Source organism: Rousettus aegyptiacus, unplaced genomic scaffold (genome assembly GCF_014176215.1).
Source record: "Rousettus aegyptiacus isolate mRouAeg1 unplaced genomic scaffold, mRouAeg1.p scaffold_m13_p_2, whole genome shotgun sequence".
NCBI lineage: Eukaryota > Metazoa > Chordata > Mammalia > Chiroptera > Pteropodidae > Rousettus > Rousettus aegyptiacus.
This window is the reverse complement of record NW_023416295.1, coordinates 160,382,031-160,404,554: the sequence shown is the minus strand read 5'-3', so window position 1 is coordinate 160,404,554 and position 22,524 is coordinate 160,382,031. Positions and strand designations below refer to the sequence as shown.

At 35.9% G+C, this 22,524-nt stretch overlaps 1 protein-coding gene across 11 annotated transcripts in view; it reads left to right on the top strand.

The window, feature by feature from the left end:
- ANKS1B (ankyrin repeat and sterile alpha motif domain containing 1B) overlaps window positions 1–22,524 on the top strand; it is an 818,845-nt gene that overhangs the window by 477,548 nt on the left and 318,773 nt on the right. For 7 of the 11 annotated variants that reach the window (XM_036237318.1, XM_036237317.1, XM_036237316.1 and 4 more), the window contains one exon: window positions 13,945–14,051. In XM_036237318.1, the coding sequence (XP_036093211.1) occupies window positions 13,945–14,051 (107 nt within the window). Of the gene's footprint in view, window positions 1–13,254; window positions 13,372–13,500; window positions 14,052–22,524 lie in introns of those variants that run through there. The other 4 variants (XM_036237323.1, XM_036237324.1, XM_036237322.1 and 1 more) reach the window with 3 other exon arrangements.

Sequence of the window (22,524 nt, the reverse complement as noted above, 5' to 3'; positions counted from 1 at the left end):
AGTTGAGGCACAGCAGGAGTTCTGTTCACAAGAAATTCAGTTAACCCTGGAACCAGTGTTTATTTTGAAAGGTTCTAAGAGACTGAAGATATTTGGAATTTCCTCCATGTAGAGACCATCCCCTAAAACATTTAGTTGGGTCATTTTGTCTATTTGCTTCTAAGAGGGAGAAACTTACAGGCTTCCTGTGTCTTCATACTTCCAGTTTCTGCCCTGCGTTATTCTGTCTCTCACATCCTCCCAGATGATGTAACAAAAATTTGATCACATCTCTTGGTTCTTAAGAAAGAAAATAGTTACTCTGTCTCATGATGTGCAAGTAAGTTTCTTGATTATTTGTCTTCCGCCTACGTATTTTGCCCCATTCCCTGTGGCATTTCCCTGCTTAGACATGTACATATAACCTTTGAATTCTGGCAATAATGAATCATCTTAATCATTTTTTATACTCAAATATGCCTTTACCTCATGCTATTCCATCTGCCTGGAATACCATTGTATTAGGATTCTCCAGAGAAACAGAAACAATAGGATAGATAGATAGATAGATAGATAGATAGATAGATAGATAGATAGATATACATAAGAGGAGATTTATTATAGGAATTGGCCCACATGATTATGGAGACTGAGAAGTTTTACAGTCTACTGTCTGTATACTGGAGAACCTGGAAAGCAGTGGTATAATTCAGTCTGAGTCCAAAAGCCTGAGAATCTTGACTGCTAAGTGTATTGTATAAGTCCTGGTTTTAGTTTGAAGGCTCGCAGATCAGGATTGCCAATGTCGGAACCTAGGAGAAGATAAACATCTCAGCTCAAGCAGAGAGTAAATCCACTCTTTCATTGACTTTTCATGCTAATAGGCCCTCAGTGGATTGAATGATGCCCACCCACATTGGTGAGTGTGCTCTTCTTAGTCTACAGATTCAAATGCAAACTTCCTCCAGAAACAGCCTCACGGACATACCCAGAAATAATCATTTTACCAGTTCTCTGAGCATCCTTTAACCCAGTCAAGTTAACGCATAAAAGAACTATCACAACCACCTTCTTTTTATTTGCCTCACAAACTCCTACTGAATTTTCAGGTCACAGATCAGATGAGCTCTTCTGCAAGCTCTCTTTAGCTCTTCACCCAAGCCAAATTAAGTATCCTTCCCTTCTCTCTACATTTTACATGTTTCATATACATCTTCATTATAGCATTCATCATTCTCCATGGCAATTTTCTCCCCACTAGACCATAAGGTCCTTGAGGGCAGGACAAGTTTCCTTTCCTCCCTGGGCCTAACATAATGGCTGGTGTACAGAAGGCCTCAATATCGTAAGGCTATAATCAGCTTCTTCTCAAGAAGATTCAAACATTTTCCAGAAACCTTAAAAGAATGAAAAATGAGAATTAAATCAATGGAATTAGTATTTTTTTAAATCATGTATAACGTGTGTGTGTACACACACACACACACACACACGCACACACACACATATATGTCGTTGTTATCTGCCAGAAGATTTTAGCATTTTAGACTTAAATTTCATTTCCTATTTTAAACCACATTCCAGTGCATAAGTTGTCAGATCTGTTTTGTAAAGGCTGGTATTTCTTAAGTGCTCCATGAAGTTTTCAGTTCAAAATAAAATTCAAGGCCTTAGGGAAAATTGAATCTGAGCTCCTGACTTCTCTTACCATTTAAACACCAAAGTATAATCTGGAACATTTTCCTATTTACATCTTGGCTTTATGATCCAGAACACTATTGACCCACAACATTTCACAATTCTTGGAATGACTAATCTCTCTCCTTCTGTTGTCTTCCACCTCTGCTTTGCATTTGTTTCATATTTAAGAATGGCTGTCCTTTTATCAGTGCAAGAAGCATTGTTCTTATTGCATTGTCTCTCTTCCTGTTAATTTTCACTGTCGGTTTTTCTCCATAAGGAAAATAAACATGTAGTTTACAATTCCCAGCTCAGAGGATATTTAGGATTGGGAAAATGAGATACTGATACTTTTTATTTAAAAATAGAATCATTAGTGAGGATCTTTCTTACACTATCCTACAAGAATGAACACTGTTCATTCCTAGCTCCTACACCTGTATTACAAGCTATAAAAGACAGGAAAGTAGGCTCACATGGAGACCAACGCTATTGTTGTTAGTCGAATGTGCAATTTCTCTCCCAAATGTGGGCATAGCCTCCTGAATTCAATGGGCTTTTTTACCATTCTCTTCAAAAATGACCAGTCTTTATTTGAAACGTGTTGGAATAAATAACTAATAGTACTTTTTTTCAGTTTCGAAGCGAGAAATACCAATTTTCCTTTCTGGCCATTGTTGCCCTACCTCTTTCTTTTCTTTGTGCCTTTGAATGGATGTGAAGACCAAGCTGCTTGGTACTGAGGACCTGGTTATTGGTTGATTAGATAAGACAAAGCCCCTAAAGATGTCATGGGTGTTGGTATTCTGATCACTTCACAGTACAATTAGCTTTCCTCCGTTATTTGGCCAGACTGCTCACCCTATTCATTTTTGTCTGTTCGAAACAAAGAGAACTGGGCAAGGAAAAGCACTGATGGCTCAGGACCAGTCCTTTGATTGAGGGACTGAATGAATAATAGCACAAGAATATATTTTACTGACAGTAAAGATAATAATACATCCCTAGCATTTGAATAGCTCTTCGCAATTCCTAGTAATTTTTTACACGTTATTTCATTTTAGCTTCATACAAAATCATGAGATAGCTGTGGTGAGGTGTCACTTTACCAAATAAGAATGAAGCCTCAGAAATTTGCCTAAGCAGAACGGTACTTTCTGTTGCTTCATGATCAAAAATAGAAACAGCAAATATTTATGTGATGGAGAATAGCCAAAATTCAAACCCAGGCAGACTGGCTCCAGGGTCTGTCCCTTTATCACCATGCTGTGCTATGAGGCAGCATCTCCCTAGCCACATAGCACGGGAGTCCGTGCATTGCAGACCAGAGAGACCAAGCACCCACATAGAAATGACACTGAAGCTGCCATCTCTTAGAATCACAGAAAAGACTTTTGTTAGAGTGAAATAAGAATATCCAAGTGATAGGATTTATCCTCTTCCCACCTCTCATTAATCCCTCCTGCTTTTTCTCGTTGCTTTATACTTTAGAATCTAAGAATAATGAATATGAGACGAAGAGTGGGAAGAAAAATAAACAGAAAACCTGGGAATAACCAAAGTCCTTTTAAAACAAACCTGCTGACATGTGTATGGGTGAACAGCCTCCCTTCTGCAAAAGGTCCATATTCCCGCCTAGGCATCTGGAGCAGAGGAGCAGCATAGAGTAGTGGCTAAAAGCTTAGGCTCTGGAACCAGGCTATCAGGGTTCTGGTCTCACTGGGTGACATTACACAACTTATGATCCCCATGTAACTTATTTTCCTCCCTTGTAAAAGGAGATGATATTAATAGTACTTTGCAAAGTTGTCATGCAAGTAATATGAGCTAATACATGTAGAACATTTAGAATCTGACCACTGTAAATGCATGTTTGCTATTATTTTACATAAGAAAATGTATTTAAAAGACCAGACACATAGTAGATGCTCAATAAATATAAGCTCCTTTCCTTTATATATGGTTTAAATCAATGGAAAGACTCACATTTGTTGAAAACTATGTGCCTTATGTCAGTTACCTTGGTGCTATGATTTATTATGTATTTGAGGGGTTAGCCAGACTTTTTTTTTTTTAACTTTTTTCCAGAGAATCTCCTTTATCCCTTCCTAACTTTTGTTATTCCACTTAACAAATTTGATAACTGCCACCTCAGCCAAATCATTTTAGCCATGTTAACGGTTCCATCAGTTTCGCCTGGTAGTATCTATTGAAACAAATAGTATCTTAGATTTCTCTTTTGCTCATGGAAAATGGAGTCACTTAAGGAGTTTTCTCTAAGTCATTTCTTTGCTCTATATGGTCACAATAAGTCACATTTCTAAATTTTAATTCCTCTAATTTCAACTGACATTTTCTAAGTGGTAAACCAATTTTCTCCAGTAGCCTATAAATTCTATATGTGCAGGGATGTTCAAAGCTATATCCCTACTTCCTAGCAAAGTGCTTGGGACAAGAGGTACTTTATAAATATTTGCTGAAGATGACAGTCAATGCTGAAGGAATAAAAAAATATAAAAAGAAATAGCCCCCTCAAATTAATCAGAACTTAATTAAGAGATGTCTGAAATTAGAATATTAGATGCATTCTACTTTTAAAGGAGAAAATTCTTTTTAGAAACCTAAACTGATATCTGTATTTAATTTAAAACATTTATAATAATTTTCAGACAATATATATTCATCTCAATCTCCTAGGCCTTTATTGGCTATGTAATATACAGTGAGAACACTGAAGAACATGTCAAAATTAAGCTAGTACTCCACCCTCCAGTATCAGGAAGCCATTACGATAGAGGCTAAGATATTGGGCTTTGGACTTACTGTTCCCGCTGCCTCAAATTCTCTTTTCCTAGATACCAGAATGGCTTGCTCCCTTACTACATTTCAATCTCTGTTCAAATTTCACCTTTTCAGAGAAACATTCCCTGCCAATTTCGTCTAATAAGTCACTTCTCTTTTTCACCATTTTTATTTTCTTTTCCTACTTTTTTTTTAAAAGACTTTTAAAACGAGATCCATCGAGAGATAATTGGCTTACAATAAACTACACAAATTTAAAGGATACAGTTTGATGTTTGACAATGAGATGTCCCTTGCTATTCCCTTCCACTGTCCTTCCCATTTTCAAGTAGTCATTGGCTTATTTTCCATCGCTATAAATATGTTCGCGTTCTCTAGAATTTTATATAATGGAAATCATACAAAATGTAGTCTTTTGCGGGGGGTAGGATCTGGTTTCTTTTACTCTGTGCAAAATTATTTTTACATTTATTTATGTGATGCATGCATGAATTTTTTCCTTTGTATTGCTGAGTAATATTCCATTGTATGAATATACTGCAGTTTGTTTATCCATTCACCTGTTGGTGGGCATTTGAACTGTTGTTTCCAGTTGTTAGCTGCTATGAACATTGATATACAAGTCTCTGTGTAACATATGCTTTCTCTTGGGTAAATATCCAGCAGTAGAATAGCTGGGCATGTAGTAGATATATATTTGACTTTTTAAGAAACTATCAAATTTTTTCCCGAAGTGGTTGTACCATTTTTATATTCCCACTGGCAGTATCTCAGAATCCCAGTTGATCCACATCATTGTCAACACGTGGTATGATCAGCCTTTTAAATTTTAAACATTCTAATAAGTGGTATCATGTGATTTTCACTGCATTTTCCTAATGTCTAAAGATAAACATCTATTACTAAGTTTTGAGAGTTTGTTATATATTCTGAATGCAAGTCTATTATCGGATATAATTTGCAGAAGTTTTCTTCTAGTCAGCAGTTTGTCTTTTCATTCTCTTAATGCTGTCTTTCAATGACCAAAATTTTTAAATTTTGGTGAATTCTAAAGATCATTTATTCTTTTAAAACTCTGCTTTTGTTGCCTAAACCAATTCAAGATTTTCCCTAAGTTTTTCCCAAAATTTTCTTCAAAAAGTTTATAGTTTTGGGTTTTATATTTAGGACTATGATGCATTTTGAGCTAATTTTTATATATAATGCAAAATGTGGATGGAAGTCCATTGTTTTGCATATGGATCTCCAGCTATTCCAGCATCATGCATTAAAGTCTCTTCTTTCTCCACAGAATTGCCTTTTCACCTTTGTCCAAATCAATTGGCCCTCCGTGTGTCCGTCTATTTCTAAACCCTCTATTGTGTTCCATTGACCTACTTGTCTATCTTAAGACCAACACCCCACCGTGTCAATGGCCACAGCTTTATATTGTCCTCAAGTCAAGCAGTGTGCCTTCTCCAATGTTGTTCTTTGTCAAAGTGATTTTGGTTATTCTTGGTCCTTTGTATTTCCATATGAAGTTTAGGAGAAACTTGACAGTTTTCACACAAAATATATATTTTTAAAGTCTCCTAGGATTTTGATTGGGATTGGATTGAATCTGGTGATACATTTGGGAAGAAGTGACATGTTAAAAATATTGAGTTCTTCAATACATGAATGTGGTTTATCTTTCTATTTATTTAGATCCCGTATGGTTTCTTTCAGCAATGTTTTGTAATTTTAAGTATATAGGTCTAGCACATTTTCTGACAGATTTGGATTTCCTTAGAATTTCCTGTATTATATGCTATTATAAATTATGCTATTTTTATTTCAAGTTCTGATTGTTTATTGTTAGTATATTCAATTGAATATGCTAATAGAAATTAGTATATGGATACTGAATATACCAATTTCTATTAGTATATGCAATTGATTTTTACATATTGATTTTTTATCATCAACCTGGCTAAACTCACCTATTCTTATGTAGCTCTCATAGGATTTTATACAAAGATAATCATGTCATATGTACAAAGAAACAGTTTTAATCTGGATGCATTTTACTTCTTTTTCATTTATTGTGCTGGCTAGAATTCCAGTACAATGTTAGACGTGGTGAGAGTGGACATTCTTACCTTGTTTTCTGAACTTAGCAGGAATACGTTCAGTCTTTTACAATTAAGAGCAAGTTGTAGGTTATTTATAGATGCCTTTTATCAAGTTGGAGAAATTCTTTTCTAGTTTGTGGAGAGTTTTTTGCCAAGAGTTTTTTGCCCAGGGTTATATGAGGAATGGATGTTGGATTTTGTGAAATGATTTTTTTCTGCATCTACTTTGAAGATTGTATGGTTTTTTTTTTTAGTAGTAGTTAATATAGTGAGTTATATTAATTGGTTTTTGAATGCTAAAGAAACCTTGAATTATTGGTATAAACCCTACTTGGTCATGCTTTGTTATCTTTTATATATTATTGACTACTATTTGCAGGATTTGGTTATGAATTTTTATATCTATTTCCATGACAAAGATTGGTCTGTAGTTTTCTTTTCTCATACTGTCTTCGTCTGGTTTTGGTATCAGAATAATCCTGACCTCATGGAATAAATTAGCAACTTTTTTTTTTTCAATTTACTGGAAGAGTTTATGCAGAATTGGTATTCTTTTTTCCTTATAAGTTTGGTAGAATTAATTATTGAGGCCATTGATGAGGCCTAGAGTTTTCTTTATACAAAGTTTTAACTATATATCTAATTACTTTCATAGAGGTATTTGGTTAGAAAGCTCTTCATGAATGAGCTTTGATAGTTGTATCTCTCAATATATTTGTCCAGTTCATCTAAGTAAAGTAAGTTTTATTATCCTTTTTTATATGTATAGAATCTGTAGAGCTATTACTTCTCCCATTCTTAATATTGGTAAATTATGTATTCTCCTTTTTGCCTTGATTAGCTTGACTAGTGCTCTACCAATTTTATTGATTATTTCAATTAATAGCTTTTGGTTTCATGTATTATTATCTGTTGATTTTTCTTCCGTGTCACTTATTTTCCTTTATTTTCTGATTTCTGCTTACTTTTAGTTTTATTTCTTTTTCCCATTTTTTAAGGTAGATGCTAAGATCATGGATTTGATATTGTCTTTATTTCTAATATAGACATTTAATGCTATAAATTTCTCTTTAAGTACCACTTTAGCTACATCTCACAAATTTTGATATGCCGTACGTTTATTTTCAATCAGTTCACAATATTTTCTGAGGATATGAGAAAGTAGTTTAATAAAACTCCAAATGAAAAGAGAAAGTTCAAGATGTAGAAGGTTATGAGGATATAAAACAGTAGTGATTAATGAATCTTTACAGTAATAAAATCTAAATTGATATGATAAACACATTGGGAGTGTTCAACATAAATGTTAAATAAAGGTTCATTAAACAGAAGAAATATACTATAAGAAAAAATTCTAGTAATGGAACAGAACATAACATTCTAAATGATTATCAGTAAGTCCTAAGAATTGGTTTGTAATGGAGCAGATAGGTAAAAGGAAAGCATTTCAGAAATTGCAACATGTGGTTGCAAGAAGGGGAGAATAGAGAAGAAAAAATATTCCAGAGGTGTAATTTTACTGGAGTTGGGGCCATGGGAGTGAGAAATAGAATGTCTTGGAGGAAATAAAAATTGAATCTTACTTTCAAATAATTCTTGATAAGTATGCATCTGATATTGAAAGCATGGAAAAGTAAAATAATCATGAATAAAGTAGAGAACTATCACAAAAGCTCAAAGTTAAAGAGTGTAAAATGGAATGAATAGGAAAGTCACCAGGCTGACAAAAATGAAAAAAAAAGTAAATGAAAATGTAAATAAATATAAACATAGAATAAGATGAAATTATTAACATCAAGCATACTTTCATTACCCTAAATTGTGTTTTTTCTTTAAAATGTAAATCACTAAGTCATAGTTTTTTAAATTCTAGATTAAAAAATAATTACAGTTACAAGCTATTTATAATAGACATAGTTTTAATGATCATTTAAAACAGTTAAAAATAATGGAGTAGACACCAAAAACATGATTCATTAAAGAAAAAATTAATAAATTATTCTTCATCAAAAGTAAAAACTTTAGCTCCACAGGAAACTGAAGAAGATGAAAAGATAGATTGCAGACTAGAAGAACACATTTGCAAATCAAAAATTCAACAAATATATCTAGAATATATAAAGAACTGTCAAAATTCAACAATAAAAAACTAAACAATTCAATTAGAAAATAGGCAAAAGACATGAACAGATGTTTTACCAAAAAGGATATGCAGATGGCAAATAAACACATAACAATATGTTCAACATCATTAGCCATGAGGGAAATGCAAATTAAAACCACAATGAAATATTACTGTACACCTATCAGAATGGCTAAAAAAATTTTTTAAGTAATTACACCAGATTCCGGTGAAGATGCAAAGAAACTTGATCTCTTATACATTGCTGGGGGGGAATGTAAAATGGTACAACTAGTCTGGGAAATAATACAACCATTTATTATAAAATGAAATGTGTGTTTACCACATGGTTCAGTGGTTGCACTCTTAGACCTTTATCCCAGAGAAATGGAAACTGATGTTCACACGAATGATATACAGCTTTATTCATAGCTAAAGCTAGGAACAACCCAAATGTCTTTCAATGGGTGAATCATTAAGCAAACTTTGGTACATTCATATCCACAAATACTACTCAGCAATAAAGAGAAATGAGCTATTAATATGCAGAATAACTTGTATGGATTTCAAGGGAATTATGCTGAATGAAAAAAAAAAAAGCCAATCTCAAAGCTTAAATCGTGTATGATTTCCTGTGTATAACATTCTTAAAATGATAAAATGCTAGAGGTGGAGAACAGATTAGTAGTTGAATTACTTATCATAAAATCTCTTATTTTTAATAATTTCCTCATACTCTATTTCAAATAAAATCAGTTCATCGAGATAGAGCTTTAGAGCTCTCTGTTCTTAGGGACTGACTCTCTCCCCTTTGGCAAAATCTTTGAACCACTGTTCTGGGCACTAGGCAGGAATGGTGGCCTCTGGTCTTCTTATCTTCTCAGTTTGTATTTCTGCACATGGAACCTCAGCCATATAATTAAGCTGGGACAAGGGCAATTAGGGCTTCACTATTCTTGGCCTGTCACAACTGGGATAGAGCCTCCACTTTATAAATGGGAGCTGAATGGACACAGGGAACCCATGGCATCTCAGCCACACTCACCAGGAATTTAACACCTACACCTTAAATTTAGAGGGAGTTAGAAATGTTACTGGCTTGTCCCTTTTGATAGATGTCTTATCCCATGGATGGGAGCTGAGGGGAGACAGAGCCTCATTCTCTTGGGCACGCCCACCCAGAGTGGAGTTTCTTTCCATCTAAACTGGGAAGTAGGGGGAGGGAGGAGGAGACAAGTTTTGGCTTCAGTGCTATAGATTCTCTCTGTTCTTACCAAGTTTTCATAGATTTTCTTGAATAGATATTTCTTCATCCTTTCTATGTTCCAAAGACTAAATGGTTGTTTTGTTTTGTTGTCATACAATTTTTAGCAGTTACGTTCATTGGTCTTGGGATAAGGTCCATGGAGCCCTTCACATTGCCATTCTGGAAGTGGAACCTCAGATTTATTTTTTTAAAAAACCGTGTCAAAGAAAATTCTTGGTTTCATTACACACTCTGAGTTTCAATGTTCTTCTGTATAAATGGGGATAATAATCCACGTCACACTGCTTAGGACATGGTAGCCCTGAATAACTGTCAGTGTCTTCCTTCCCTCTTATCTCACTTTTGGAACTCACAGAAGTTCTAGTTGAATAAAGGTGCCTGCTCAATAATGCATTGTTATGCTTTAAGAATTTCTAAATTCCAAGAAAGTATTTCAAGGAAAGTGAGAAATATACTTAAACACTTAAAACACAACCATCAGACCAAAATCAAGGTCACTTTAGAGATTTGGCTCATGAGAAAATACTTTAACAAAACCACCAACAACACGACCCAAAGCCTCTTTCTTCTTCCTCCCTCTCCCTCCCCAACTCCCCCTTCCCCACTCCTCACTCACTGCTCTCCTTCATTATAACCTTTCACCGACATATGAGAATTGCTGAGTATAAATTGAATGATCGAATAGTTAAAAAATAAAATTTAGTCAGTCTGCATAAACATTAGTCGAGTGATTGGTAACTAATATTCTCTCTGAGCTATGTTTTCAGACAACAGTCTACACCTTGAAATGACCTCTGCTTTAATAGATGATAGGTGATAGATTAGATAGATAGATAGATAGATAATGATATATAGATAGATAATAGATGTTATAGATCTCTCTATTAAGAAATTAAAATCTTATGAAAGTCATTTCCAACGTCATTCATTCATTCATTTACCAAACATGATTTAACACCTAAGATATGTATGACACTCTTCTATATACTTGGGCCCTGGTATGCATCTTAGAAGATGAGATGGGATTTGAGGAGCTGGCCATTCAACATATGTCTCACCAAAACAGTACTGTAGCGCTTTTTCAATCTTTGTTTAGCTTATCCACACACTCATTAAAATGATCAGAAAGAACAGTACTGTTGTGATGCTAGGAGAGGCTGTAATTGATACCTTTATTCTGCCTCATACCAGCTTTCGAGCTAGCCAAAGACAATTAGTATTTTGTTTGGAACTTCTCATACAGGTAATGTTGAGCAACCAGGATCTCTTAAAGTCAATTTCTAAAGTGCTACAAACTTTTTGACTTTCTTAGAAGATTTAGAACCAATTGGGGATAAATTATCATCAAGTAAAAGAGAGGATGAGAATGATAAACAAAAAATCATACCTGAAAAATTCTTTTTAGAAACCCAACTAATTCAGCTATTGGAATAGATTTAAAAGCAAAAATAAAAAATAAAAAATTTAAGTCAAAACCAGAAGGATACTGTATAGTTTAGATCATGAAATGAAATTACATTACTTGGTGCGTACTGACTCCTTACCATGGGCCATACTAGCAAGACATGTTCCTATATTCAGGCAATAAGTCTGAATACATAAATATAAATAACTATATATAATATATAAATATAAATAACTAAATATAAATAACTATAATGTTAAATAGAAAATATTTGTTATAATAGAGAGTCTAAAAATGTCACTTGAGACAAATAAGGAAGAGATCAATTCCTGTTAGGTGGGTTTAGAAAAGGTTTCATAAAGTGTCATGTAATCTAAAACCAATGAAGGCACAGAGCTGTGGGTGACCAGAGTGTTACAGGCTGCTGTTAGAGACTGGCCGGTAATCCTACCTGACTGGAGCACTGGGAAAGGGGAATAAAGTTGAATGATTTGTAGCAGATCACAAAGACCTCAAAATGTTATCAAAGGAGTTGGGAATTTATTTTGAAGCCAACTAAAAACCATGGAAGAGTTTTGAAAAGGGGAGTAATTATCAAAACGATATCTTAGAGAACTTATTCTGACACCCGCATATACAATAGATTTTTGAAATATCAGAGTTAAGGTGACCCGTATAGAAGCCAGTGTTGCATTAGGCCAGGTGGCCCTGAACTAAAAGAGCAGAATCAAAGTGGATGGAAGTTCCGTAAACACAAAACGAGAAATAGAATCAAGGCAATAGATGCCAGAGATACTATAGGGAGGAATGACTGCAACTTGGGGACTGATGTCAGCAAGACGTTTTGAGTTTAAACTCTGTGTCTTATGGAAGGAAGTTGGCAATGTTCTTAAAAAGAGAAAGGAAACAAAGATAAGATTTGGGAGAAGAAGAAAAATGATGTTTTATTTATTCAATAAACATTTGTTGAGTACTTACTACATGCCAGGCACTGTTCCAGGGTGATGAGAACTAGTTATCTTTAATTTTTAAAGTACCATATGTGGGAAAGTTATTGTTCCCGGTCTCTGGGGCTCTAAAGGCAGAGCTGGAGCCAGTGAGTAGGAGTCAAGTAGGAAGTAAAATACCTTTTAAATAAATGAAGTCTCAATAAGTCATAAGGGCTCCGTTCCAGGCAGTATTCAAGCATAAACTAGATGAAATTCTTCCAGGAACACTGTGATAGGGGATTCCCGTGCTAAGAGGGACGTTAGACTTACCTTCCTGCAAGTTTTTTCCTGATCTTAAGAGTCTTTATTCTTTCCGATGATCTAGTCCTCTGAGTTCTATTATTAATCTCTCGTGTCTCTCAATTATTAAATAAATTACTCAATCTGTCTGCCATTCAGTAAAAGCTTGCACATTTACATCTGTTATTCTCAAATTATTTTTGGTTAGGGCTCTTTTTCTTTATTAAAAATTCTACCCAGTAATGTTACCTTTGGAGCTAATTTAGAATGGTTACCCTGGTAGATTGGGTTATAAATATCAGAGGAGAAAAGGAATTCTTGTGCCTAATAATATGTTTGTTTGGAAGAAGCCCTGCAAACGAGAAATGAATTATCTTGACTTCCAGACTGCGATGCAGTTTCTGTATTTTGCAGTAATTCAAAAAGAAATAAAAATCTCGGAGAGGTGCATTTTGATACAGCATGGCAAAGGAAGAGAGTAATTATTTTCCAAACACTGTAAAGCTTTAGATGGGAAACATTTATCTGTGCTGCATTTAAAGAAGAAAGGGAAGGGAAGAAAAAGAAAAAGGGAACCTGTAGTGAGCTTGGCTATGAGCTATAGTTAAAGCTTTGCATATCCTGGTGTCCTTTGAAACGTAAAATTCCACAACAAATAGCTCTGTAACGTATATAACCGTATAACCGGTATGAAGATTCAATTCAGATTTAAGCACTTTGGTTTGCTTTTGAATCTTGCTATTTTCTGCATTTGTTTTGACTGCTCTCATCATTCAAGATTGACGCTTGGATGGGTGTGTAGGAGGAAGCAGCAGCAGCAGGCTTACAGCTTGCAGACAAAAAAAATCTGCCTTATCTGATGGCTATTATTGAAAATGCGAGGTGTAGCCTGGGCTGGGTAATGAAGGGGAGCGAGCTAGGGGGAGCAAGGAGCATGGAGCTGCATACTGATGAGTGTAGGAGTACTTGATAAAAAGAATTCTGGCTGCTGGCCGTGCATTGCTCATTGTGGAGTACTCCAACAATCACATAGAACGCAGACCAGCCTAAGCTGACAGCTTGATATGCCTTCTTCTGCTGCCTGGTTTTGGTGGCTGTATGACGTACTGGTCGGTAGTAAAGATTAATATGTAAGAAATGTGGAGCTAGGATCAAGTCATACTCCACAGCCTGCCTGGCAAACTATGTTTTACTTCTGACTTTGCTCTCTCGCTGAGAACATTAATCTGTCAAGCTGGCGGGCTCCTTTGATAGCAACTTTCCCAGGAGCATGATGTGGCAATGCCACCTCTCAGCCCAGGACTACCGCTATTACCCCGTGGACGGCTACTCCCTGCTTAAACGCTTCCCTCTTCATCCTCTTACAGGACCCAGATGCCCTGTCCAAACAGTGGGACAATGGTTGGAAAGCATTGGGCTACCTCAGTACGAGAACCACCTGATGGCTAATGGATTTGACAATGTGCAGTTTATGGTAAGACGCTCTCTGTGTCCACAGAGCTGCCTTTTGTCTGTCTTTGCTTCTTATGTGTCTTACACGGCTCAGAGGCAGCCTGATTTGCACTAAAACCGGTCAATTTTATATATGTAACGGCATCAGAAAATCGGATGCTCTTAGGACTGAACTTACTGTGTACATATAGACACTTGGAGAAAAATAAGATCTATAGTCATCCATCTACATATATGTATTATGTGAATGAACCAATGAGAGTACTATTTATAGGCAGTGAAAGAAGATTAACATTTATATTCTCTCTCCCTGTCATTCTCTGTGTGATTTTTATAAATTTGTAATACCCAGTTAGATTATAGCACTCTTCAGTTAATTCTAGATTCCTAAAACATCTTATTTCATGTGATGAAATAAGCATTTAGTGATGAATTAGACAATTTGTTATATTTATGATGTGAAGATCATTTTTTTTTTTTCCTGAGAATTGTTCGGTAAGCAGCTTAAATTGTTTGGACGACCTTTGGTTCATTAGCAAACTGCTTCAGATGGTCAATTATGAAGAGCATTCGCTTACTCACACATGCTGATTGAAGAGCATCGAGGTATTGTTTATTAATTAAGGTGGAAAACAAACACTTCCATCAATTAACTGTCAATATTTAGAAAGAGGCTAATAACTAAGTACCTTCATGTACTTCTGAATGCTGGTCTGCATGCAGCCTAAACCTGTATGTGCAAACTTCTCACTGTGGTGGATAGAGGTGAGGAAGGAGGGTGGGGAGATGTGCAGACCCATAGTACAGCTTTCTAATCATTTACATACCTCCCCCACTGCTCATCAGTTTCCCTTGTTAAGCTACGTCACAGTCCTTATTACCTTTCCTTGCATTCATGGTCCCATCACGACATGTTACTGATCCCTAAATTTAGAGAGAGCTCCATAACATAGGCATGTAGCACGCAAATGGCTTGTAGAAATAATTAATAGCTACTTCTAAATAAAATACTGGAACTGGCACCTGGAGCTTATTAATACCAGAATTGATAACAAAACACTGAGAGCTAGTCATGCCTTTTTATCCCCATTTGAGATTTTTTTTTCTCCAAGCTTGACTTGACTATTGTAGCTTCAAAAATTACTCAAATTGTTAAACTTCTGCCTCTTCTCCAAAAATGTGCATGCCCTGTGAGCTTTTTCTTTAAAGCTACATAAATGTATTAAAACATGTGAGCTCTAAATAATTGTGTACATGGAACTCAATATGAATCTATTTTTTATGAGATATACAGCTACTGGTATTTTTCTCATGTTTAAAAATACCATCACTGATTAGACCAGACAAGATGTTGTAGATGTTGAAATAGGAAAAAAGTGAAATTTCTTCAATTGCCATTAGAGTCTTAGGACACTGAGAAGATTTAAGGTAGATTTAGGACACTAAACAGATAACACCAAGAATTAGAGGAACTATCAAACAGAATAAAAGTCTTTGCATCATTATTTATGTTTACTGCACATTTTGATAAGTATTCTTTCTCTCTACCGCTACTTGAGATAAGACTTTCTCATTCCCACTCCTCAAACCTTTTTCTAAATTTATTCTTGTTCCATAAGAAGTTAGGTAGGTTTTTGGAGTCTCCAGAATATTGGGCTGCTTTGAAAGATTTTAATTCAGTATAATTTTCCTCTGAATGTTAAACACTTTTGAACAAATATAATCATTTTCGAAAGACTACAACTGAAAGGTTAATCAAACAGGTTTCAAATAAGCATTTGGAGATTGTAAAAAACATTCATGAATGAAATATGTATAAGTACTCCAAAATGCATATGAGAGGAAAAAATCCTGTGTGTGTGTGTGTGTGTGTGTGTGTGTGTGTGTGTGTGTGTATATATGACAAAACGAGGGTCTAATCTTCTCCATAAATTACTCTTTTTCACTTCCAAGTTTTGTATATAATTTTCCAGAAATTGAGAAAACAGCTCATTCAGATGAGTCAGTCAAATACTTTCTTCATGAGGCAGAATCAATTTTTAAAACTTTAAATTATCATTTAGAGGAATTAATTATGGAAATGAAGCAAATCATAAAATGGTGTCATCAATTATTGCTTTCCATGCTGCCATGCACCATTTATTTGCTATTAGGATCATAAAAAATCAATTTCTACCTTTATAAAAATTATTTATTGATCTCCATAATTTAATTTATTTCATTATGAACTTAGTTAAAGCACACTGATATGATCAGACCACTTTAAGAAACAGATTTCATGAATGTGGTGAAAGATCTGTTAAACCTGCTTAGTCTCCACTCGGTGTCATAGTCTAGCTTTTGTTTTTCTTGAAGCACATTCTGACCTGCATTTATTCATCTTGTTGCCTAAGCAACAAGCACCACACTTCTATGAACTATGATGCAGTGCAGGTCTTATTAGCTATTTAGAATAAGGCAGTAGAGACTTCAAAAGGATATAATTAATGTATGTTGAAACATCGTAGTAGTACATCCATGCATAGATGCACTTAATTTAAGCAACATCCTCAAGAGTTAATTTTTCATTTCATTTCATTAACAAATGTGAGTTTTAAAGGGTCACTACAAGTAACTTTCAAAGTATTTATTGAAATCTTAACAAATCTTTTGCTAACTCTGTTCTACATATACACACAAACAATGTATGTAATCATACATTGCTATGATTAACTTTAATAAAGATTTCTTACATCAACTTCTAGACATGGTTAGAAAAGAAGGACCACCAATTATTTTTAAATGTCTATAAATTACCGATTCTCCTTTGGTCTTTTAATATTTATCCTTGATTTTATTGATGTGTGAATTTTTTTTCCCAACATCTGAAAGTCAGAATTCAAAACTTTTTCTTTATGTACAGGGTTCAGGTTTGCAGAATAGTTGTACACACAGTTTTGAGCCTTCTATATCCTGATATAGATAAAATAAATAGAAATTGATATAATCAGTGAATAACTACAAAAGTACATCAGGTCACTCAAGACTTTGGGAAAGTCAGATCTGTGCTGTAATCATAAGCTCCTTCGACATGGAATCCTTCATCAGAAAATTTAGCCAAGTCCCCATCTTCCTGTTTGTCTTCTCTGAAGTCATACATCAGCTACCTCCTAGTTAGACATGTCTACTGCTACTCACTAGCCTCTGGGAATGCTGCTGGGATCCTCTGCCATTCCACCTATTTTCTCCAAGTTTGCAACATGTATCATGTGCCTAAGTTTCAAAGTTACTTTTTTTCAGCAAGGAGGTTAAGTTTGAAAGTTAATATGCAAAATGCACATGCTTGTTTATTTCCTTATTATGTATGTTTTGACCATCATCTCCTTTTTCCAAATCTGATGACTGCTCCCTAAACTTTAAGTCCTGAATTATCTATTCTTGTGTTGATGACTGCTCATGTCTCTCCTCTCCTGGACAGCTATTTTCTTTCCTGCCCCTCTGTCTTTTATCCTCAAAGGTTTAACTCAATTCCTGCCTTGTTTATGTAGCTTTCCTTAACAACACCAATCCTCAGTAGCCTCTCTTTTCTCTGAACTCATGTAGTAGTTGCATTTGGACTGAAAAATTACACTTGACATGCCATTATTCACTCTCTAGAATTAGGAGTTAAGTTTTCACTTGTATATATCTTGTCTCCCCAACTAGACTGGAAGCTCTTCAAGTCCAAGTTCTGTGTATTCAGTTTCCTTGCCTTTCTCAAATGCTAGCATAATGCTGTGTATATAGAAATCATCCATAAACACTGGATGCACAGCAGATTGTTGTAGATGGACCTCATTTTTCATGTGGAAGCTTTGTCTGCCAGTGGAAAAATAGAGTACAAGTACCCTCTAACTATTCATGCAGCAAATGCTCCTTAAAATTTTTTCTATGTGCTAGGGACAGTGTTAATTACTAGGGATGTGGCACTGAACATTATATGATCTTTGACCTTAAGCAGGTTACAGTATTGCCCTCAAAACTATCATATTATTTCATTGAACACTGCACATGCATTCTTTCATGTGCTCACACACACACACACACACACACACACACACACACACACTATATCATAAGGATCTTGCTCTTTACCTTTCCATATAATCACCATCCTTCAGTATATTATTTTCTAGCAATTGTTTTTCCAGCAATAAATTACGGTAATCAATGGAAGAGATAAAATCTATCATAGAATGGAATAAAGGAAGATAAAGATACTGATAACATCAAAACACTGGTGGTGTTATTATGGATTTATAGTCCAAAGACTGAATTAAGAAGTTTATATTACTTGGAGGAGGGCTGACTCATAGCCTCACTAGGATAACTAGCTGACAGTCATATTTGTAAACTCTAATCAAATGGGGAAAAGAATGAAATTATAACAACTTCTTTTTTTTAACATCTCTATGTTTCTAGTGATTGCCATCTAGGTTGACTAGGAATATTTTGACCATTATTAAAGTATTCAAAATACAGCCTCTACAGAGTAAGAAATAAAAATAATGCCAGGATCCCTATGTAAAATTGGCATTTTTGCATGCTTGGGTGGATAGCATTTAAAAAGGACTCTCCCTGAAGGTCAAAGTGAGTAGTGCCTATTAGACATTGATGTGGAGCCACAGAGCTCTTGGAAGTCTTCCATTTGAACAAAATATTTGAGCAAAATTGATTTTACAAGTATTTAACTGTAATTTCTCCTCATTTTTGTGGTGCATTTTACATGCTAGTAGACTTCTCTTTTCCTCTTTTTACATAACTTTTCTGTAATAAGAGTGCCATTTGCTGTTGACCTGATAAAATGACCTTTTAAGTTTCTTAGCAGAATATCAAGATCCAAGTAAGAAGTTAAGCTTGTGAAGCAGAAAAAATTTGTCCCTACAGAGTAAGACTAATAACCCCCATGATGATTTCTCATTTCAAATATTGCTTAAGAAAATTTTGTAAAGTTATTTAGACTTAAAGATACAAGGGAAAAATACCTTCCTCACTCCCTACACCTCCCCGTTTCTGAAACAGGATAGACTCCGAGCTGAGTGGGTGGCTTCATATTGAAAGTGCAGCTCTAATTTTCCCAACTCGTTCAGTCCAGTAGTTGCACACCCACTTTAGCAAAAGAGAGAGAGAGAAAAAAAAAGACATTGTTTTTTTCAACTATAAGTAATTAAAATCTGTTGGAATCCCAAAGTCAAAGCCAGGAGGGAGTCATTCTTTATCTGGACAACAGCTTAATTAGAAATATAATAGGCAACAGCCTCACATTGGTGTGAGAGAGGGCTAAAGTAAGACTTCTCATTTCCACTGACTTGCTTCTCTATGATTTGGTTTACTCATCTGTAAAATCAATCTAATGAGGATCTGGGAGAAATGGTCTTTGGGCTTGTTATTTAATATTTCAAGCTCTTTAAAGATGCAGGATACAATACTGGTGATGGCAGGGCTATTAATTCTCCCCGTAGATCTCATTAGCCTTCATAGGACACTGATTGCTTGTGCAGTAGAGAGTTAGACATGAGGGCATGTGCAGGGATGACCATCTTTAGAGAATGGCTTCCAGAGATAACATTAGCCACAATTCCAATTTGGCGATACTAAGGAGAGAATCTTTTCTTCTACCTGGAAGTTACTCCGATTACATTTTTAAGCATTAAATCGTGCTGCCCCATTTCCTAATAATGCAGTTCTACGACCCGCATTACTAAGGAATGCTCACACGCATTGTCCTATGATTTAGTCATGCAACATATTTGTAGAATTTCTTCTTCACTATTGCTTCCAATGACCAGGTACTTGGTATAAGGAATTTACTTCATGAATTAGAAAATTTGTTAAAACTGCTGAGTTACAGACTCATTTTAAGAAATCTAGACACAGTCATATTTCTTTGCTTCTTTAAAAGGACAGATCTCTCAAACAAGTGTTTAGTGGCAGTGACCTTCATTTTCTCACTTCTAGTCACCTCCGTAACCCCTATAATCCTGCCTGCGTACCAACTCTTCTGCTAAAATTGTTCTCTTTTAGTCAGCTGTGATCTGCTTCTTGCCAAATCTTACCCCCCCCCCCCAACTTTTTCCCTCATTTCACTTCTCTTTGCCCTCTTTACAAGGTCTGATTTTTACTATCCACTCCTTATTTGTATGTATTCCCTTATTGATATTTATTAGGGTTCTGCAACATTATGCTGCCCTTTTCAATTATTTTTATTCTCCTAATCTTCCTCCTGCCTCTAAAGGTGGGTGGTGCTCTACATGTCCATCTGTTAGGACGAACACTGGTTCTCATAGATGCCTAGCTGTCCCTCCTCTTTATCTCTTTCCACGTGGCTTCCAGTGCTATCCAGTTACTCATTAAACATTTCCATATACATGTATGGATGCAAAGCACTTAGCACAGACCTGGCACAGAATAAATGCCCAACAAATATTAAATATAACTATAGCCAGAGTAGTCTTTCTAAAACACACATTTGCTCGAGCACTACCCAGCTTAAAATAGTTCAGTGATTCTCAATTACCTATGGGAGATTATGTTTCCAAAACTCTTAATATGACTTTCACACTCAGGATCTCTATGACCTGCTTGGGCCCAACTTATTTTCCAGCCTCATCTGTTAATATTCCCTCTCTGTCACTTCTAGAGAACTGTCTATTTTTTTTTTTTTTTTGCCCCCTGCCTGGCTTTTGCACATACTGTTTTCTCTGCTGAGAATAATGTTCCTTCCCCCTCATAACTCCTTTTCATCCTTTAGTTTTTAACCTAGTCATCACTTCTTTTAGCTGTCACTTCTTCCCAGACATTCCAAGTAGGAGTTAGGGACCCTTTTTCTGTAGTTCTCTTTCTTACCATTTATCTTACCGTTTTACTTACCTATTTACGTATCCACCTACCCCAAACACCTCTGCCACACACAAATGTTAGAACAGAGGTTGGCAAACATGTTCTGTAAAGGGCCTTTAAAGCCACATGGTCTCTGTGCAACTATTCAACTCTGCTATTGTAGCATGAAAGCAGCCACAAACAATAAGTAAATGTTCCAATAATACCTTATTTACAAACCCAGGCAGATTTGGATAATGGGGCACATTTCGCTGTCCCTGAACTAGACTTTTAACTCCTTGAAATTTAGAAATATGCTCTTATCCTTTGTATAACCCATGGCTCACATGTGCAGACACAGTAAATGTTTGATGGAAGGAGGAAGGAAGAAAGCGAATAAAAATGAAGGAAAGGAAGGAAAGAAAGAGGAAAGAATAAAGGGAGTGAGGGAATCAGGCAAGTGGCTACGGCAAGGTTCCTGAAGGCCAGCTTAGTTTAAGGAGAACCCAGACAGTAGTGGAGGGTATTCAGACTTCAAGATCCAGCCTTCAGGAGTCTGACAAGGACTAGTGAGGGTTCTTTTGCTCTAATCAGTGAGGCTTGACTATATTTTCAGCCAGGGAACTACACAGGCATAGGAACTAGAAAAGCACTGCTGTAAAGGAAACCTGTTGTGCCCTCCGCTTGGAATTCCTTTCTCTTCCTCTTCACCTAATTGTGTAGTATTTGTCATGACTCAGATTAAGCATCATTTCCTCCAGGAAGTATTCCCTAATACCATCCCATCATCTGGCTGGCATAACTGCCCCTTTCCTGTGCACCCCTGATCCTCTGCGTGTCCTTATTATCCTGCATCACAATTATATTATCTGTTCAGATGTCTGCCTCCCACCCTAGAAAGTGAGATCAGGTCTTAGAAGCAGGTCTTATTTATCCTTGTATTCCTAAAGTGTAACACAGTGTCTGAGATGTAGTAGCATCTCAGTAAATATGGATTGGATGGGATTTTTAAGTTCTACTCAGCTTTGTATAAATTATTTTATACAATTCTCATCATATCCCTGTCAGTAAGTATGAGCATCTCCAAATTTACAAACAAAAAGAGCGAGACTCCACAAAGTTAAAAATTTCCCAGTACCGCCTGGATTTCAAAACCAGATAAAACAAGGTTTTAAAAGTCAGTACTCAATGCATTAAGACCACATTATTTCATCATTCCACAGGTCACTCATTCAGCAAATGTTTACAGAGCTCCTGTTAGATTGCCGACACTGGACGGGACACTGGCCCTCCCCTCAAATCGCTCCTAGTTTGCCGTTCTTCTGGTCCTTTAGGGACATCTTTTATCTTACCCCTTCTGATCTTTCCACCTCATCCTCACTACTGAAGAGGTCTCCTGCTTTAACCAGACAAGAACCTTCAATGCCAAACAAATACATATTTGCTCATGATTTCCCTCCCACCCAACGCAGCCTATCTCCTTCAAGTTACCTATTCAACAAAGAGCCATTCTCAAGGCCCTAGCCTCTCCACCCGCTCTGTGAAGCCTTTTTCTACTGATTCAACCCTGCCTACTTCCTTAGCTTCATCTTTTACCCCTCATAAGCTCTGGCCATGTTGAATTACTTACAGTCCTATAACAGTGCTACACGTGCTCA